The sequence below is a fragment of the Bombina bombina genome, chromosome 1 (assembly GCF_027579735.1).
Source record: "Bombina bombina isolate aBomBom1 chromosome 1, aBomBom1.pri, whole genome shotgun sequence".
Taxonomy (NCBI): Eukaryota; Metazoa; Chordata; class Amphibia; order Anura; family Bombinatoridae; genus Bombina; species Bombina bombina.
In genome coordinates this window covers 200006436-200025800 of record NC_069499.1, presented here as the reverse complement: position 1 = coordinate 200025800, position 19365 = coordinate 200006436, and the positions used below count along the sequence as shown (strand labels likewise).

At 36.9% G+C, this 19365-nt stretch overlaps 1 protein-coding gene across 1 annotated transcript in view; it reads left to right on the top strand.

The window, feature by feature from the left end:
* Nucleotides 1-19365, top strand: part of SPTBN5 (spectrin beta, non-erythrocytic 5) — a 391859-nt gene that overhangs the window by 284617 nt on the left and 87877 nt on the right. The window contains exons 43-54 of the mRNA XM_053697828.1: nt 2339-2429; nt 4026-4172; nt 4794-4931; nt 5215-5459; nt 5975-6161; nt 6286-6498; nt 7542-7741; nt 8171-8375; nt 9364-9558; nt 9780-9935; nt 16171-16388; nt 18119-18308. Of these exons, the coding sequence (XP_053553803.1) occupies nt 2339-2429; nt 4026-4172; nt 4794-4931; nt 5215-5459; nt 5975-6161; nt 6286-6498; nt 7542-7741; nt 8171-8375; nt 9364-9558; nt 9780-9935; nt 16171-16388; nt 18119-18308 (2185 nt within the window). The remainder of the gene's footprint in view (nt 1-2338; nt 2430-4025; nt 4173-4793; nt 4932-5214; nt 5460-5974; nt 6162-6285; nt 6499-7541; nt 7742-8170; nt 8376-9363; nt 9559-9779; nt 9936-16170; nt 16389-18118; nt 18309-19365) is intronic.

The following is a 19365-nucleotide window of genomic DNA, read 5'->3' as shown; positions in this document are numbered from 1 at the left end:
TTGTTTAAAATGTCATGCATAGTCCAATCCATGCAAGTTTAAAGGGATACTAAACCCATTTTCTTTCTTTCATGATTCAGATAGAGCATGCAATTTTAAGCAACTTTCTAATTTACTCCTATTATCAAGTTTTCTTAATTCTCTTGCTATCTTTATTTGAAAAAGCAGGAATCTAAGCTAAGGAGTCAGCCCATTTTTGGTTAAGCACCCTGGATAGCACTTGCTGATTGTTGGCTACATTTAGCCACCAATCTGCAAGCGCTACCCTGGTGCTGAACAAAAAATGGGCCAGCTCCTAAGCTTACATTCTTGCTTTTCAAATAAAGAGCAAAAGAACAAAGAAACATTGATATTAGGAGTAAATTAGAAAGTTTCTTAAAATTGCATGTTCTATCTGAATCATGAAAGAAAGAAAATGTTTTTATTATCCCTTTAAGTTTGCCTTTATTGTCCCTTTAAGTGGAAAAGTTCTATTTCATAGTCGCCTGAATTCATAAAAGCTCTCTGGCAGCACAAGCTTCTAGTGTGAGATACAATTACTGGAGATTGGTTTAGGTCTGTTTTTTAAAGGGATGTTAACCTTTTAAGGACATATGACGGAATTTTTCCGTCATAAAACAATTGAGCAAACTGAAAGCTGTGTCCTTAAAGGGTTAAACAGTCTGTTTCATTGTTGCAACAAAAGAAAACACTATACAGTGGCTTATACTTACAGGCCCATTTATCAAGCTCCGTACGGAGCATGTAGGGCCGTGTTTCTGGCGAATCTTCAGACTCTCCAGAAACACAACTTATGAAGCAGTGGTCTAAAGACCGCTGCTCCATAACCCTGTCCGCCTGCTCAGAGCAGGCGGACAGGAATCGCCAGAAATCAACCCGATCGAATACAATCGAGTTGATTGATACCCCCCTGCTGGCGGCCGATTGGCCGCGAGTCAGCAGGGGGCGGCGTTACACCAGCAGCTCTTGTGAGCTGCTGGTGCAATGTTAAATGCGGAGAGCGTATTGCTCTCCGCATTTAGCGAGGTCTTGCAGACCTGATCCGCAGTGTCGGATCAGGTCCTCAAGCCCTTTGATAAATGGGCCTGTTAAAGTGAAAGTAAATCCTAGCATTTTACAAACGCTAGGATTTACTATTGAAACAAATAAAGGGGACTTTCATTCATGAAGTATAACAAATTTCATGCAGAAAGCGCCTTTGTTTGATTCAATCGATCGCCGTTTTTACCTTATTCAGGAGCCCACAGCAAAAAAACAATTGGCTAAGAGGTGACGTTTTCACCTCTAAGCCAATAGCCGTGCGGTAAATCCGTGCAGTGTAAAACAGTGTAATTTGCAATGTCATCTTGTCAGAACTTTCATGAAATGTAACTATACCAAGTAAATTATTATTATTGTAAAAATAAAAGAATAAATGTGCAGCTGTAGAACATTAGTGTTATAAATAGTTTTTTTTTCTTTTTTTTCAAATAATGGGGAATAAAGAATAAATATATTATATTATATGCCAATAATAGCCCCATGTAAATAAATGTTGTGGGAAGTAATGTATTTGTATATGTGTGAAAATATATATTTAGTTTGTGAGATATTACAGGTTTTGGAGTCAAAATATGTTAACCCCTTCTGATATGGGTATAATTTAGCCATCAGAGTTAAATGACAGCCACACCTCCCAAACTGGACTGGCCAAATTCTGTCTCCCGGACCCAGACCAGCACTGTAAAACCCAGATCCATTACCAGTGCTGTGTAAACCTTCCCATCAAACAACCATCCAGTCTGGGTAGTATTTCATTGCATTGTTGGGAGTTCTAATATTGTATAGAATGAAACAGAAGTTTTCATCACATTCTACTTTATTTGTTTCTTCTGTACATTTAGGGGAACATTTGTTTAATTATATTTTGTACTATATGTCATGTAGAATGATTTGCATAGTATCACTGAGTGGGCTGGTCTCATACAAGCATTCCTACAGTACTTAAAGTTTTTCAACCATTGTCATATTTATTTAACCCTAGATTCAAAGAATAATCTTGCATCTGCTTTACTTGTGATGTCTTAAAATACAAGACTGTCTAAAATAAAAAAACAGTGCACACATTACATTTTGATTTTGTATGGTCTTCAAATATATTATTTTGTAGCAGAGCATTGAGTCAGTTTGTAAATCCTCATATTTCCCTATGAGTTGTTGCTTTCCTTTACATGCAATTGGAAGTCGTCACAAGGATTTCAAACTCAGCATCATTCCTTATTGAAAAGAGCTGGTGTAATGCAGCCCCAGCGGATTTAGCAGTAATAACCTTATATGTATGTCTTTCATTCCACATCAGGAAAAAGAAACTCCTGCATAAAGTTGAATCTCGTACCAAAAAGTTAGAGGAATCCAGACAGCTACAGAAATTCCTAAGGTGCTCTTATGAGGTTAGTATTTAAAAAAAAAACAAAAAAAACAAAGCTTATAAAGAGTTCAATATCTCATTGTTGTGAAAGAGATAGATTTCCTTACTGTTATTATCAACTGCAGGACACATAGAATATAGTCCCTTGTTCTTTGTATGTTATATTTCTTTCCATGATATTAATTTACCTACTATGACAACAGCAGCAGGCAGTATACTAGATTCATAAAAGGTTCTTAGCATTTATAATAGAAAAAAAACCAAATTCCTTTGTTATCTAATAGAGTTAAAGGGACAGTCTAGGCCAAAATAAACTTTCATGATTCAGATAGAGCATGTAATTTTAAACAATTTTCTAATTTACTTTTATCACCAATTTTGCTTTGTTTGCTTGGTATTCTTAGTTGAAAGCTTAACCTAGGAGGTTCATATGCTAATTTCTTAGACCTTGAAGCCCACCTCTTTCAGATTGCATTTTAACAGTTTTTCACCACTAGAGGGTGTTAGTTCACGTATTTCATATAGATAACACTGTGCTCGTGCACGAGAAGTTATCTGGGAGCAAGCACTGATTGGCTAGACTGCAAGTCTGTCAAAAGAACTGAAAAAAGGGGCAGTTTGCAGAGGCTTAGATACAAGATAATCACAGAGGTTAAAAGTATATTATTATAACTGTATTGGTTATGCAAAACTGGGGAATGGGTAATAAAGGGATTATCTATCTTTTAAAACAATAAAAATTCTGGTGTAGACTGTCCCTTTAATTCATTGAAACCTCATGTGGTTCTCCAGTCTTAATCAGCTTTATATGATAACATCAGAATTAAAATGGCCTTTCTTCCTGGAGAAATTGTAATGATTCGACACCAAGTTTCAATTTGTTTTGTGAGACTGATGACTTAAAGAGACATGAAACCCAAAATGGTTCTGTCATTATTCAGATAGAGAATACAATTTCAAACAACAGCTCTGTTTACTTCTATTATCTAATTTGCTTCATTATTTAGATATTGGTTATTAAAGAAATAGCAATGCACATGGTTGAGCCAATCACACAGGGCCACCAATCAGAAGCTACTATTTAGATATGCTTTTCAACAGATGATTTCAAGAGAATGAAGCAAATTAGAATAAGTAAATACAAAAGTTTTTTTTTGCTTGCTCTTTCTGAATCATGAAAAGATAAAATTGGGTTTCATGTTCCTTTTAAGTAGTGGGACATGGAGGATTTCTATCGGAATTGGTAGAAAATGTTAGCTGGGGACAACATGACACATTAAGAGATTGTAGACAAGGAAGAAATGGCTACTAGATTATCAAACTTAATTATTAAACATTTTTATTTACTATAAACTGATATTGATTTCAGTTTAATCATGAACTGTTATTAATGGCAGATTTGTATTTAGTTGTTTGTTATAGTAAGAATATACAATGATATCTCAATAGTGGCTTGCGCCCAGTTTATTGACTTTGGAGGGTAACCTGTTGTTTATGTGCTAAAATGTTTGTGCCAACATAAGTGGTGGAGAAGAAGCACTACTCACATATAACTATGGGCTAGACTTTGTGAGCATTTAGCTCCGGGTGATGAATACCCATCGCATCTCTTTCTTAGGTGGGTGCCTGGATGTTGGAGAAGAACAGCATTGCTCAGGATGAAAGCTGGCAGGACCCCAGCAACTTGCAGGCAAAAATACAAAAGCATCAGACCTTTGAGGCTGAGATCAGAGCAAACAGGAACCACCTGGACAGCATTAAAGATGTAAGAATTTAAAGGCATATTAAAGTCATTGTTGTTTTTTTCTTGCCTATAAAAGGGAGAATGTTAAAAACTATTTTTTTTTATTCGAAAATATTTCAACAATACATCCCTAACTACGTATACCATCTAAAAATATAACAAAGATGATCTGCATTGTGTTTATGTTCAGTTTGACAGGAAAATGTTGGATACAATTTTCAAAGTTAGTGATCCGTTCTGGAGTGTTAACAAACTATTCTGTTAAAAGGTCATGACATTTACATGATGTTACATATATATATATATATATATATATATATATATATATATATATATATATATATATATATATATATATATATATATATATATATATATATATACTGTATATATATATATATATATATATGTGTGTGTGTGTGTGTGCTCTTTCATATATACTATACAAAAAGAAATGAGTAATATGTCCCTTTAAAGCCTTTTTTGTAATATTGATTCATGAATATAAACTGAAAGCACCCTGAATGGTAAACTTCACATTATAGTGTGAGAGAGAAAAGCATAATATATATATATATATATATATATATATATATATATATTGATATAGACCACTTTAATGAATATAGCTGAATTTTACAGGATGGAGAGAAGATGTTGCAGGAGGATCATTACGCCTCTGAAGTTATACCCACCAGACTGCGGGAAATGGAAGAGCTGTGGACAGAGCTTTTGGAGAAATGCACTGAGAAGGGAACAAAGCTGCAAGAGGCCTACAAGGTAACACAATCAGAACCTTTTGTTGGTTTACTCCTTGTTTTAACTGCTGTGCACTGATATTATAGTCAGACCTAATGATTGTCCCAGAGAAACCATTGCAAATACAGATGCATCCTTAGTGGTGGTGATGGGACACGCAGATCAGATTAATATATCGGTTGGCAACTGCTAAGATAAGTCAGTGGTACTTGGTGAGTGTACTGACATATCTATAAATAGATAATATAACTATCAGAGAACAATGTGTCTCTTATTGAAATGGCCACCCTCTCCTCCCTTCCAGGCACTGCAATTCCAGAGGATCCTTGAAGACATGGAAAAATGGCTGGACCAGACAGAAGCTAAGTTAGGAGCAGCCAATTCTGGAAAAGATCTGATGACTATAGAAACACTTGGAGAGTTGGAGGAAGATATCTCAAGCCATGGAGAAAGATTGCAACTATTAGCAAACAAAACCCGTGAATTTAGGAAAGAGAAACACTTCTTAGCAGATGAACTAGAAGACAGAGTTAGGATTCTTATACATAGGTAAGTATTATACATCTGCCTGCCTACAGCTCTGATAAACATACTAAACATATAGTATCCTGTCTCTTTATATGATTTGCATTATACACTTATTTGAGCAATGTAATTAAACATTTCTGGCACTGATTTAATAAACAAAGGCGTGTTGTCAACCATATGAAAGATGCTTTCATGACTTCTATACTAATGTTGTGTCATGTGTTTGTGTAAACTATTTGCATATTGTGACATAACTTGATCTAATCAAGTGCAAAGTAAAACTATAGAGCCCAAAGCTATTTTTTTAAACAAAAACTAACTCAATTGAAAATGAAAAGCTAAAAGGACAGTAAAGTCAAAATGTAACTTTCATGGTTTTGATAGAGCGCTGTGTTTTTACTTCACAAAAGAACCCTATCATGTTTTTTTTTCCTACCATATATTCAATTTGATTGCTTTCACATGATATATTGACTCCATTGTAGGTACATTGGTTTTAATTCATGATGTTTGCTTTTTGCTCTCTTTACAATTAGATATAAAAGTCTTAGTCAGCCTTTACAAGAGTGCAGGGCAACCTTTGAAGCCAAAAAGTTGCTTGATCAATTCTTCCAAGATCTTGATGATGAATTAGGGTGGATACAGGAAAAGATGCCCCTGGCTTCATCTAAGGAATGTGGACAGTCATTGACAACAGTTCAGTCTTTACTAGAAAAGCATCAGGTACAGGTTTTTCATTTTTTATACATTTTAGGATATTTTGTTACTTGTATAACCTCATAATTGACAGAGAAACCTTCCATGCATTGTACTAATATTTTAACATCTCCTTTATGGTTGTTGACAGAATTTAGAAAATGAAATCAACAGCAGAGAAGCTTTGACAAAAGCTGTGATGGGCACTGGGCGTAAGCTGGTAAGAGCCAACCATTTTGCTAGCCGTGAAATCGATGAACGTTTACAGCAGCTTGAAGTAGCTGCAGAAACATTAAAAGCTGAAGCTGAACGCAGGAGAAAAAGATTATTGCAGGCTTGTGAGGCCCAACAGTTTCTTACAGAGGTATTAAGTTAGACCTTAATTATTATAGTGCAAAATTCCCAGATTTCTTAATTTTGTCTTCAATATCAACATTGTAGTTACTGAGAACTTTTATTATATTCTAGTCATAGTTTTGGTGCCTTTATACAATTGTGACCTAGATTTTAGCCACGTTATGATTGTTGAATTCAATTGAACTGTGCTTTAGAGTGGTAATGCTTTAAGCTTCACTGTGTCTTTTTATCATTTTTATTGTGTGCATTTCACATTAGTAACATAAGGACATTCAACCAAATTCTCTTGTTTACAAGACCTTTTGGGACCCATTGTGCAGTTTTTACAGCTTGTGTTTATAACATCCTTTAACATTAACTTATCTTTACAATGTTTTATCTACTTTTTAACTTTTCTATTTCCTGTTTATTATTTTAATTTTTAGATTGATCAATATATTCCATCTTTATAATCGGATCTTTCTGGACTCTCCCTATCGATTGATATTTAGGTCTTGCATTTATAAAGCTTTTCTTGTGTTTCGCTTTGTCTTTATCAGTTACTTTGCATAAAAAACAAATAGTTTAATAATTGTTAAGTACTTACGGGCCCAGTTAAGGTGGCACATATCTTCAGAGATAGTTCATAGTACTTCATCTGGAAGGCTGTGCCACACAATGTGCTCAATTTGAACACTCGAATAACTGAAGCTTCATATATGACTCACTGAAATACAAATTTCACTGTGTCTTTGTACATTTCGCTTGGCCTTTTCCCTCTGTTGGTTCACCTTTATAACCCTTTTGTTACACCTGTTTCTCTCTCTCACTATGTCTCTTTGAGGTATTTTTTATTGCCTACCCATATTCTTTTTCCTGTTTTCTGTTATTCATTCATTTGTAATTTCTGCATATTTCTTTTCTGTTTTTAGACAATATCTTTTTCTCTTCCATCCTTTCCCACTACTATCCTGAGAACTTCCTATTTACTAAATGTCTGATTAATTTGTTGTAACATCTATTCATGTTATGTGTTCCATATACATTTTCTGATGTTTGCTCCCTCCATAGCTCTTAGAGGCTGAATCGTGGATGGCAGATAGGGGATTTGTAATAAACGCCACTGATTGTGGAAAAAATGAGGAATCCACACAAGCTCTGCTCCGGAAACTGGATACCACCATACGGGACCTTGAGGGCTTCATGCCAAGAATCAGTAAATTAAGAGATACGGGGAAGAGCCTACAGAGTGATAGTGATAATCAAGAGAGGTAGGATGACATTTCTTTGCTGTAAACACTGAGTTGCAGATGTCTTTTTTTGTTTTGTTTATTAATTTTTTGAACATGAAAGACTGAATTGTTTTATCTTTTTGTTATTATATATATATATATATATATATATATATATATATATATGTAAACACACAGTGCTCTCATTACTGTACATAGTACTTAAAAAAATAGCAACCACATTACATATATATAGTTCTTAAATACTGCTTCTACATTGCATAGGATTCTAGTTACATGTATTATCCTCACTTTGCACATACATCTCACACTGCATATGTTGCACATGCTCTATCCTCGTTTGTCATATACATTGACACAAAACTTGTCCAATATATAGTTGTTTAAAATCTGTATGTTTCTCATGATGTTGTGGTCTCAAGGTGTCCTTGATGTATTGCTTTGTAGTTCCATAGTGATTTCCAAGCTGCAGGCTGTGTTGGAAGAGTATCAGTCTCTGCTACAGAAAGCCCAGATACGGAGGACCCAGCTGCAGGAGCAGCACCAGTTTTTCCAGTTCCAGAGAGAAGCAGATGTAGTAGATGCATGGTTAGCTAGCAAGAAGACTTCTGCAGAATCTGATAACTTTGGGCAAGATCTGGAGGGCATTAAGGTAAAAATAAAATATTGATTGTGTACCTCTCTAGCATAAAGGTCTGTAAATAAACTTTGTTACAAGCTTGTAATAGTGTTGTGATTTATCAAATGTTCTAGGTTTTACAGGGGGCTTCCTGCAAGTTAATTTCTAACTATATCTACTATAAACAATTAAATAAATGGACCTGTATGCCTTTTGGCTAGTCTCACTAAATCTGCTAAGTCCAAGAGAAAGAGTACAGTGGTCTGAGGTCCTTGAGTACAGTTCATAAAGTTCTACTTTTCACAAGTGCCTACATCAGTTATAACCAAGAGTTTGACAACAGAGAAGACAAACAGTTCTGGAGGCCAAACCTCCAGAAGGATATAAATCAACTAGAATCTGTTCAAAGGGCTAGTAAAATGGTACATGGTGTAAAAAAATAAAACTTTCAAAGAAAGACATAATGACCTAAATATCTATAACTTAGAGGAGAGAAGAAAGAGGGGTGAAACAATAGAAACTTTCAAGTATATTAAGGGACTTAATGATTTCTATTCACCTTTTCCACTCCCTCTTTCTTTTCCTGACTCCTGCTGACTCTTTCTTTCTGCTGCCTCCCACTCTTTCTCTCTCTCACTTTTACTTCTGTTTGTCCTTCTCCGTGCTTGTTTTCTATTTCTTTTTATCATATCCCTTTTCTCTCTTCACTGGTTTAGCTTGCTCTTCTATTCCTGATTCTTCTTCCTCCGCCTTATCTCTCTCGCTCTCTCTCTCTGACGATGTCCCTGCCTTTTGCCACCTATCTCTCATTTCTTCATGCTAGCACTGCCTTTCTTGTTCTGTTGTCCCGCTACTTTCTATTCCTCTTGACCTCTATATCCACTGTTTAAATATCAGTTTTTCTTGCAGCTCTCATTGATTCTTATGTATACAACTTTGTGTCTTCAGTGAAATACATCTTTGTATAAATACAATTTAAGGTTTGTTTTTAATTTATTCTGCTTATGATCTCTCTTTAAAGATTTTAGAAAAAGAGTTTGAAAACTTTGTGAAGGAAGTTGAAACTATTGGGCAGAGCAAAGTGGTTGGTATTAGCGAACTTGTCTCCAATCTGCTAAAGGAATCACATAGCCAGGCTAACAATATCCATAAGCGAACTGAAGACATAAGAAAGTCTTGGGAAAGTCTATGTCACGCTATTGAGAACAGAGCCAAGGTGGGTTCAATAAAATATAGAGTTACTATGTTAAACTTATACACACAATATACTAGAGATAAATAGAGATAGATTTCAGTATTGTATGTAATGCAGAAGACCACTATTATGTTCTAGTCAAACACAATAAAGCTGATCACTTTCCCAAAAATAAATGAAAACATCTGTAACCTCTAATCTGATCCCTGATCTAAATATTTTCTAACATTCCCTACCTTTAGATCTTGGCAACTGCTCACCAAGTCCATCAGTTTGACCATGAGGTTGATGAGCTCATGAGCTGGATGCAAGAGAAAGAAGTGGCAGTGGACACAGATGACTATGGCTATGATCTTCCAGGGGTGCAGACCCTACTAAGCCATCATGAAGGCTTTGAGGTAACCTGGAACCTTTTTATTTTACTTTAATATTAATTATTTAAATATACTGCGAAGTTTGAAACAACTGTCATCCCTTACTGCTGTATTACACACATTGTCATTCTAGTTTCAGTACACACGACTTCAGTACACAGCACTCTCCATCTCAGTATAGAGCCACACATGCCAACTCTCACAATTTTATACAGTGCTGTCTCTCCTTCCCGTGTCTCTTGCCTGATCTACCATTGCTCAATGTCTTTGGATCTCCCCATTCGCATCTCCAATAATGAGGTGGTGCAATCCAGAAATACAAGCATCATGACTTTATTATTATTATCAGGTATTTGTAGAGCGCCAACAGATTCTGCAGCGCTGAATGACTGCCCTCTTTATAGAGGCAGGCTACGATAGCTCCTCAAGAGTGTTAGAGTAATGGAGATCCGAAGACAGAACAGCAGCACAAACAGCAAGGAGGAAGTAACTTTTACAAGAAGCCTTTCCTTTTCCTTTTCTCGGCATACAACCTTTCCCTACTATTCCAACACTCACACATAGATCCTCTTCAGGCCACAGGCTGCTGAGACAAGTAGTTCTTAGGCACAGCTGAGGACAGAAAATGTAGGTTAGCTACTGCAGCTCATTACCAAATCACCAGGGCACGTCATAGCAATATAGAACAATGATTTTAAAAACATTATTCTACAGTATCACTAACAAACTCTTACCCCTTGTGACAGCAAATCTTAGCACTTTACTCCAACTAATTTTGGTCATGCAGATTGTCTTTGTTAATGTATCAAATTAAGTATATCAAGCTTGTGTTTGTTCATCTAGTAACTGTGCTTTATAGAAATTTGCACAGATTTTTTAATGAACCTCTAAGCACAAATATACAGCCATAATATCCTAAATGTGCACTAAATTTCAAATGGCAGATGATTAAATCTTAAAATAACACTTTTTTTTTTTTTTTTTTAATGAATTTTTATTCAGTTTTAGAATAAGAGGTAACATTTGGGGACACGCAGGACCCCTGATCCAACATACACAAACAAAGGGATCGGACACACAGGTCCGGTTGCAATAGCTGTTCAAACATTGATATATTGTAGATAAATTGCAGGGAAAGGTAACTCTTGGGGACACACAGGACCCCTGTTCAAACATACACAAACAAAAATTACACTTTTAATGTGGTCCTTTAGGTATATATGCTAATTTCTTAGACCTTGAAGACCACCTCTAATCTGAAAGCATTTTTACAGTTTTTCACCACTAGAGGGCGTTAGTTCATGTGCTTCATATAGATAACATTGAGCTCAGACACGTGAAGCTCCTAAGAGCAAGCACTGATTGGCTAAAAATGCAAGTCTGTCAAAAGAACTGAAATAAGGGGGCAATTTGCCATAGATACAAGGTAATCACAGAGGTAAAAAGTATATTATTATAACTGTGTTGGTTATGCAAAATTGGGGAATGGATAATAAAGGGATTATCTACCTTTTTTAAACAACAAAAATTATGGTGTTTACTGTCCCTTTAATGGGACACTGAACCCAAAATGTTTCTTTCATGATTCAGATAGAGCATGCAATTTTAGGCAACTTTCTAATTTACTCCTATTATCAAATTTTCTTCATTCTCTTGCTATCTTTATTTGAAAAAGAAGGAATCGAAGGCCTAGATTTAGAGTTTTGTCGGTAAAGACCCGCGTAGCTAACGCTGCTTTTTTTCCCAACGCACCCTTCCAACAATGCTGGTATTTAGAGTTGTCTGAGGGGCTGCGTTAGGCTCAAAAAAGGGTGTGTTGAGCCTAATTTAGCTCCACTTCAACCCTCAATACCAGCGTTGCTTACGGTAGCGGTATAAAAAACCTAACACCTGCAAAAAAGCAGCGTTCAGCTCCTAACGCAGCCCCATTGTTTCCTATGGGGAAATACTTTCTAAGTCTTCACCTAACGCCCTAACATGAACCCCGAGTCTAAACACCCCTAACCTTACACTTATTAACCCCTAATCTGCCACCCCCGCTATCGCTGACACCTGCATAATGTTATTAACCCCTAATCTGCCGCTCCGGACACCGCCGCCACCTACATTATCGCTATGAACCCCTAATCTGCTGCCCCTAACATCGCTGACACCTATATTATATTTATTAACCCCTAATTTGCTCCCCCAACGTCGCCGCTACCTTACCTACACTTATTAACCCCTAATCTGCCGACCGGACCTCGCCGCCACTATAATAAATGTATTAACCCCTAAAGCGCTGCACTCCTGCCTCGCAAACACTAGAATAAATAGTATTAACCCCTAATCTGCCCTCCCTAACATCACCGCCACTACCTACAATTATTAACCCCTAATCTCCTGCCCGCACCATCGCTGCTACTATAATAAAGTTATTAACCCCTAAACCTAACTCTAACCCTAACACCCCTTAACATAAATATAATTTAAATTAAATGAAATAATATTCCTAAAATTAACTAAATTATTCCTATTTAAAACTAAATACTTACCTTTAAAATAAACTCTAATATAGCTACAATATAACTAATAATTACATTGTAGCTATTTTAGGATTTATATTTATTTTACAGGCAACTTTGTATTTATTTGAACTAGGTACAATAGCTATTAAATAGTTAAGAACTATTTAACAGCTACCTAGTTAAAATAAGTACAAAATTACCTGTAAAATAAATCCTAACCTAAATTACAATTAAACCTAACTCTAAACTATCATTCAATTAATTAAATACATTACCTACAATTAGCTAAATTAAAATACAATGAAATAAACTATTCTATAATACAAAAAAAAACCCCCACTAAATTAGAAAAAATAAAAAAGAATTACAAGAAGTTTAACTAATTACACCTAATCTAAGACCCCTAATAAAATAATAAAGCCCCCCAAAATAAAAAATGCCCTACCCTATTCTAAATTACCAAGTAACCAGCTCTTTTACCAGCCCTTAAAGGGCTTTTTGCGGGGCATTGCCCCAAAGTAATCAACTCTTTTACCTGTAAAAAAAAATACAACCCCCCCAACATTAAAACCCACCACCTACATACCCCTACTCTAACCCACCCAAACTCCCCTTAAATAAACCTAACACTACCCCCCTGAAGATCTCCCTACCTTGAGTCGTCTTCACCCAGCCGGGCCGAAGTCTTCATCCGATGGGGCAGAAGAGGACATCCGGACGGCAGACATCTTCATCCAAGCGGCATCTTCTATCTTCATCCATCCGACGAGGAGCGGCTCCATCTTCAAGACCTCCAGCACGGAGCATCCTTCCTGGCCAACGGACTAACGACAAATGCCTGGTCCTTTAAATGAAGTCATCCAAGATGGTGTCCCTCGAATTCCGATTGGCTAATAGGATTCTATCAGCCAATTGGAATTAAGGTAGGAAAAATCTGATTGACTGATTCAATCAGCCAATCAGATTGAAGTTCAATCCGATTGGCTGATCGGAACAGCCAATAGAATGCAAGTTCAATATGATTGGCTGATTGGATCAGCCAATCGGATTGAACTTCAATCTGATTGGCTGATTGAATCAGCCAAGCAGATTTTTCCTACCTTAATTCCGATTGGCTGATAGAATCCTATCAGCCAATCGGAATTCGAGGGACGCCATCTTGGATGACATCATTTAACCTCTTAAGGACATATGAAGGAATTTTTCCGTCATAAAACAATTGAGCAAACAGAAAGCTGTGTCCTTAAAGGGTTAAAGGACCAGGCATTCGTCGTTAGTCCGTCAGCCAGGAAGGATGCTCCGCGCCGGAGGTCTTGAGGATGGAGCCGCTCCTCGTCGGATGGATGAAGATGTCTGCCGGTCCGGATGTCCTGCCCGTATGTCTGCCCGGATAGGATGAAGACTTCTGCCGGTCTGGATGTCCTCTTCTGTCCCATCGGATGAAGACTTCGGCCCGGCTGGGTGAAGACGACTCAAGGTAGGGAGATCTTCAGGGGGGTAGTGTTAGGTTTATTTAAGGGGGGTTTGGGTGGGTTAGAGTAGGGGTATGTGGGTGGTGGGTTTTAATGTTGGGGGGGTTGTATTTTTTTTTACAGGTAAAAGAGCTGATTACTTTGGGGCAATGCCCCGCAAAAAGCCCTTTTAAGGGCTGGTAAAAGAGCTGGTTACTTGATAATTTAGAATAGGGTAGGGCATTTTTTTTTATTTTGGGGGGCTTTATTATTTTATTAGGGGGCTTAGATTAGGTGTAATTAGTTTAAACTTCTTGTAATTCTTTTTTATTTTTTGTAATTTAGTGTTTGTTTTTTTGTATTATAGAATAGTTTATTTTATTGTATTTTAATTTAGCTAATTGTAGGTAATTTATTTAATTAATTTAATGATAGTGTAGTGTTAGGTTTAATTGTAACTTAGGTTAGGATTTATTTTACAGGTAATTTTTTACTTATTTTAACTAGGTAGCTATTAAATAGTTCTTAAATATTTAATAGCTATTGTACCTAGTTAAAATAAATACAAAGTTTCCTGTAAAATAAATATAAATCCTAAAATAGCTACAATGTAATTATTCGTTATATTGTAGCTATATTAGGTTTTATTTTATAGGTAAGTATTTAGTTTTAAATAGGAATAATTTAGTTAATTTTAGGAATATTATTTCATTTAAATTAAATTATATTTATGTTAGGGGGTGTTAGTGTTAGGGTTAGAGTTAGCTTTAGGGGTTAATAACTTTATTATAGTAGCGGCGACGGTGCGGGCGGGAGATTAGGGGTTAATAATTGTAGGTAGGTGGCGGCGACGTTAGGGAGGGCAGATTAGGGGTTAATACTATTTATTCTAATGTTTGCGAGGCGGGAGTGAGACGGTTTAGGGGTTAATACATTTATTATAGTGGCGGCGAGGTCCGGTCGGCAGATTAGGGGTTAATAAGTGTAGTTAAGTAGCGGCGACATTGGGGGGGGCAGATTAAGGGTTAATAAATATAGGGGTTGGCAATGTTAGGGGCAGCAGATTAGGGGTTCATAGGTATAATGTAGGTGGCGGCGGTGTCCGGTCGGCAGATTAGGGGTTCAATTTTTTTATTATAGTGCCGGCGATGTGGGGGGGCCTCGGTTTAGGGGTACATAGGTAGTTTATGGGTGTTAGTGTACTTTGTAGCACAGTAGTTAGGAGCTTTATATTCACGCTTTAGCCCATAAAGCTCTTAACCACTGACTTTTTTTGGCGGTAGGAGTCTTGTCGGTAGAGGGTCTACCGCTCACTTCTCCCAAGACTCCAAATACCGGCGTTAGGCAGATCCCATTGAAAAGATAGGATACGCAATTGGCGTAAGGGGATCTGCGGTAGCCTGGAATCGTGGTAGTGAAGTGAGCGTTAGATCCTTTCCTGGCTGACTCTAAATACCAACGGGCGGTAAAAAGAAGCGTTAGGACCCCTTAATGCTGCTCTTTTCAATTGAAAACGTGTTTGCAGCGGCAGATTTTTAACAAATGACACAATAAAGCACTGTGATTACTTGAGAAACTTGGCTCGAAATTTCACTGGAAAGCAAAAAGAGTTTGAATGACCCCATAGTTAAAGGGACACAACCCACATTTTTTATTTTGTGATTCAGATAGAACATGCAATTTTAAGCAACTTTCTAATTTACTCCTATTATAAATGTTTCTTGGTTCTCTTGCTATCTGTATTTGAAAAAGAAGGCATCTAAGCTTTTGTTTTGGTTCAGGACTCTGGATAGCACTTTTTATTGGTGAATGAATTTATCCACCAATCAGCAAGGACAACCCAGGTTGTTCACAATGAATGGGCCGGCATATAAACTTACATTCTTGCATTTCAAATAATGATACAAAGAGAATGAAGAAAATTTGATAATAGGAGTAAATTGGAAAGTTGCTTAAAATTTCATGCTCTATCTGAATCATGAAAGAAAAAATGTGAGTTAAGTGTCCCTTTAATGTCAGCAACAAAGCAGCAATGCACTACTGGGAGCCAATGACAAGAGACAACTGTGTGTAGCTATCAATCACCAGCTAGCTTCCAGTAGTGTAGGTCATGTAAGTATTATTTTCAACAAAGGATATCAAGAGAACAAAATACATTAAAAATATAAGTAAAATTTAAAAGTGTCTTAAAAATCTATATCTGTATCATGCAAATTTAACTTTGACTTTCCTATTCCTTTAAGCCCATCAGGGTTTATGTACAATATGACAGATTTTCATGAATATCCATGCGTTTTTTAGAGAGATCTTGCTGCTATTAGAAAAGAAGTTGAACGAATTGCCAAGGTGGGACAGTATATATGCCAGCTGCACCCACCTGTACAGAAGAATGTGGCAGAGAAAATGGAAGAAGTCTCCCAGAGCTGGGGGAGTCTGTTTAAAAAATCCCAGGAGAGGAAGGAGAAACTCAAACAAGCTGAGCACGTCCATCTGTATTTCAGTGACTGTGGAGAGCTCATGTAAGTATCCAATGGATAGAAACGCCAGCTGCAGATGTACCCCAAGTCTTATGTGTTCTGTCCGGCCCCTGCATCCCTAGTAGCACTACATTCCATTTAGTCCCACTCACTGCAGCTTTTGTATGCAACTGACTGAATCCCCCACATCCTATTACAGCACCATACTGAATCCAACTCACTGCATCCATCTCACTAATCTAATGTCACCCCACTGCATCAAAAAATCACTACATTCTATTCATTCTCACTGTCTGCATCCTATTCATTCTCACTACCTGCATCCTATTCATTCTCACTGTCTGCATCCTATTCATTCTCACTCACTTCATCCTATTCATTCTCACTGTCTGCATCCTATTCATTCTCACTCACTTCATCCTATTCATTCTCACTGTCTGCATCCTATTCATTCTCACTGTCTGCATCCTATTCATTCTCACTCACTTCATCCTATTCATTCTCACTGTCTGCATCCTATTCATTCTCACTCGCTGCATCCTATTCATTCTCACTCGCTGCATCCTATTCATTCTCACTCGCTGCATCCTATTCATTCTCACTGTCTGCATCCTATTACATCTATCTCACTGCATCCTATTGCATTTATCACACTGCATCCTATTGTATCCAAATCACTTTATCCTATTGCTATTATCACACTGCATCCTATTGGATTTATCACACTGCATCCTATTGCATCAAACTCACTGCATTCTATTGTATCTAACTCACTTTATCATATTGTATCTAACTCACTTTTATCATATTGTATCTAACTCACAGTATCCTATTGTATCTAACTCACTGCATCATGTTGTATCTTACTTACTTCATCTTATTGTATCTTACTCACTTCATCCTATTGCATCTAGCTCACTCCATCCTATTATATCTAACTCACTGCATCATATTGTATCTAACTTACTTCATCCTATTGTATCTAACCCACTGCATCCTATTATATCTAACTCATTGCATCATATTGTATCTAACTTACTTTATCCTATTGTATCTAACCCACTGCATCATATTGTATCTAACTTACTTCATCCTATTGTATCTAACCCACTGCATCCTATTATATCTAACTCACTGCATCATATTGTATCTAACTTACTTCATCCTATTGTATCTAACCCACTGCATCCTATTATATCTAACTCATTGCATCATATTGTATCTAACTTACTTTATCCTATTGTATCTAACAATAACTCACTGTATCCTTGTAAACTTAGGACATTTTTATTACAAATAGGGCTCCACGCAGCCAAAACTCTTATAGCCAGACATTGGAAAACAGACTTGACCCCCACAGTTAGGATGTGGAAAGACAGAGTACAAGAACTCTTAGGTATGGAGGAATACGGGCATCATAAACACAATAAAAGAACCCCTTTCTTAGAAATAAAGTTTATTTGGGAAGAGTCCTTACAAACTACTTAGGAAAAAACGGCCCTGCTCACCATCCAAGAGTTCTTACTACACAAATAATTGCACTCAAGGTGGATTCAGCTCACACAGTGATCTCAGTGCTGGTCTTCTCCAACCCCCCTCCTCTCCTTTTCTTCCCTCCCCCCCCCCCCCACACTTCTTAACTGTATGTTTTATGATCTTGGCATTGTAAGTTGTAACATCTGATTCCCTGAATAAATAAAAAATAAAAATATTGGTGTATGCATTGTGTCTTTATGAGTTATGTCTAATAATGCTGCATTTTTCCTTCTCAGAGTTTGGGCAAAAGAGATGCATGCTCTTGTCACCTCAGAGGAACTAGCAAATGATGTCCCTGGTGCTGAATTATTGATCAAACGTCATGAGGAATATAAGCGTGAGATTGACAAGCAGTGGGCAAAGTATGAAGAACTGCAGAGAATGGGGAAAGCTCTGATTGAGAATAGACACTTCATGTCTTTTGAGGTACTTCAGTCTTAGTAAGAAAACAAAGTCTGATTTAAAAAAAAAAAAAAGTTTAACTTAAAATGACAGTAATGTCAGCAAAGTTAAACTTTCATAATTCCGATAGAGAATGCAATTTTAGCCAACTTTCCAATTGTATTATCTAATTTACTCTGTTCTCTGTGTATCCTTTGTTTGGTGGCTGCCTATATATGCCACTTGTCATTGGCTCACATAATGAATTAAAATTGATAATAAAAGCAAATTGGAAAGCTGTTTAAAATGGTATGCTCGTTCTGAATCATAAAAAAATGGGTTTAATGTCAATTTAAACAGCCTTTTTGCAATATATATATATATATATATATATATATATATATATATATATATATGTATATATATATATATAATATTATTATTTTATTATTATTATTATCGGTTATTTGTAGAGCACCAACATATTTCGCAGCGCTATAAACAAATGCAGAGTACAATAAAACAATTATGTGGATCAAATGGGTAGAGGGCCCTGCCAAGAGTTGCACTGTTGTAGTCAGCTCTTAAGAAGGTGATCTACAAACAGCTAGATTCTTAGGCTTACATACTAACGGGGTCCAGGGGATAGTGATGGAGGAAAGGAACTGGTATAAAGAAAGGTTATCGTAGGTTGTATGCATCCCTGAACAGTAGAGTCTTTAGGGAGCACTTGAAGCTTTCAAAACTAGGGGAGAGTCTTGTGGAGCGAGGCAGAAAGTTCCACAAGATGGGAGCCAGTCTGGAGAAGTCCTGTAAACGGGAGTGTGATGAGGTAACAAGAGAGGAGGAGAGTAGGAGGTCATGAGCAGAGCGAAGGGGACGGGAGGGAGAGTATCTGGAGACAAGGTCTGAGATATAGGGGGGGAGCAGTGCAGTTGAGGGCTTTGTATGTTAGAGTGAGAATTTTGTGTTTGATCCTAGAGGCAAGAGGAAGCCAGTGAAGGGATTGGCAGAGAGGTGCAGCAGATGAAGAGTGACGTGTATGGAAGATGAGCCTGGCAGAGGCATTCATTATGGATTGTAAAGGAGCTAGACGGCAGGT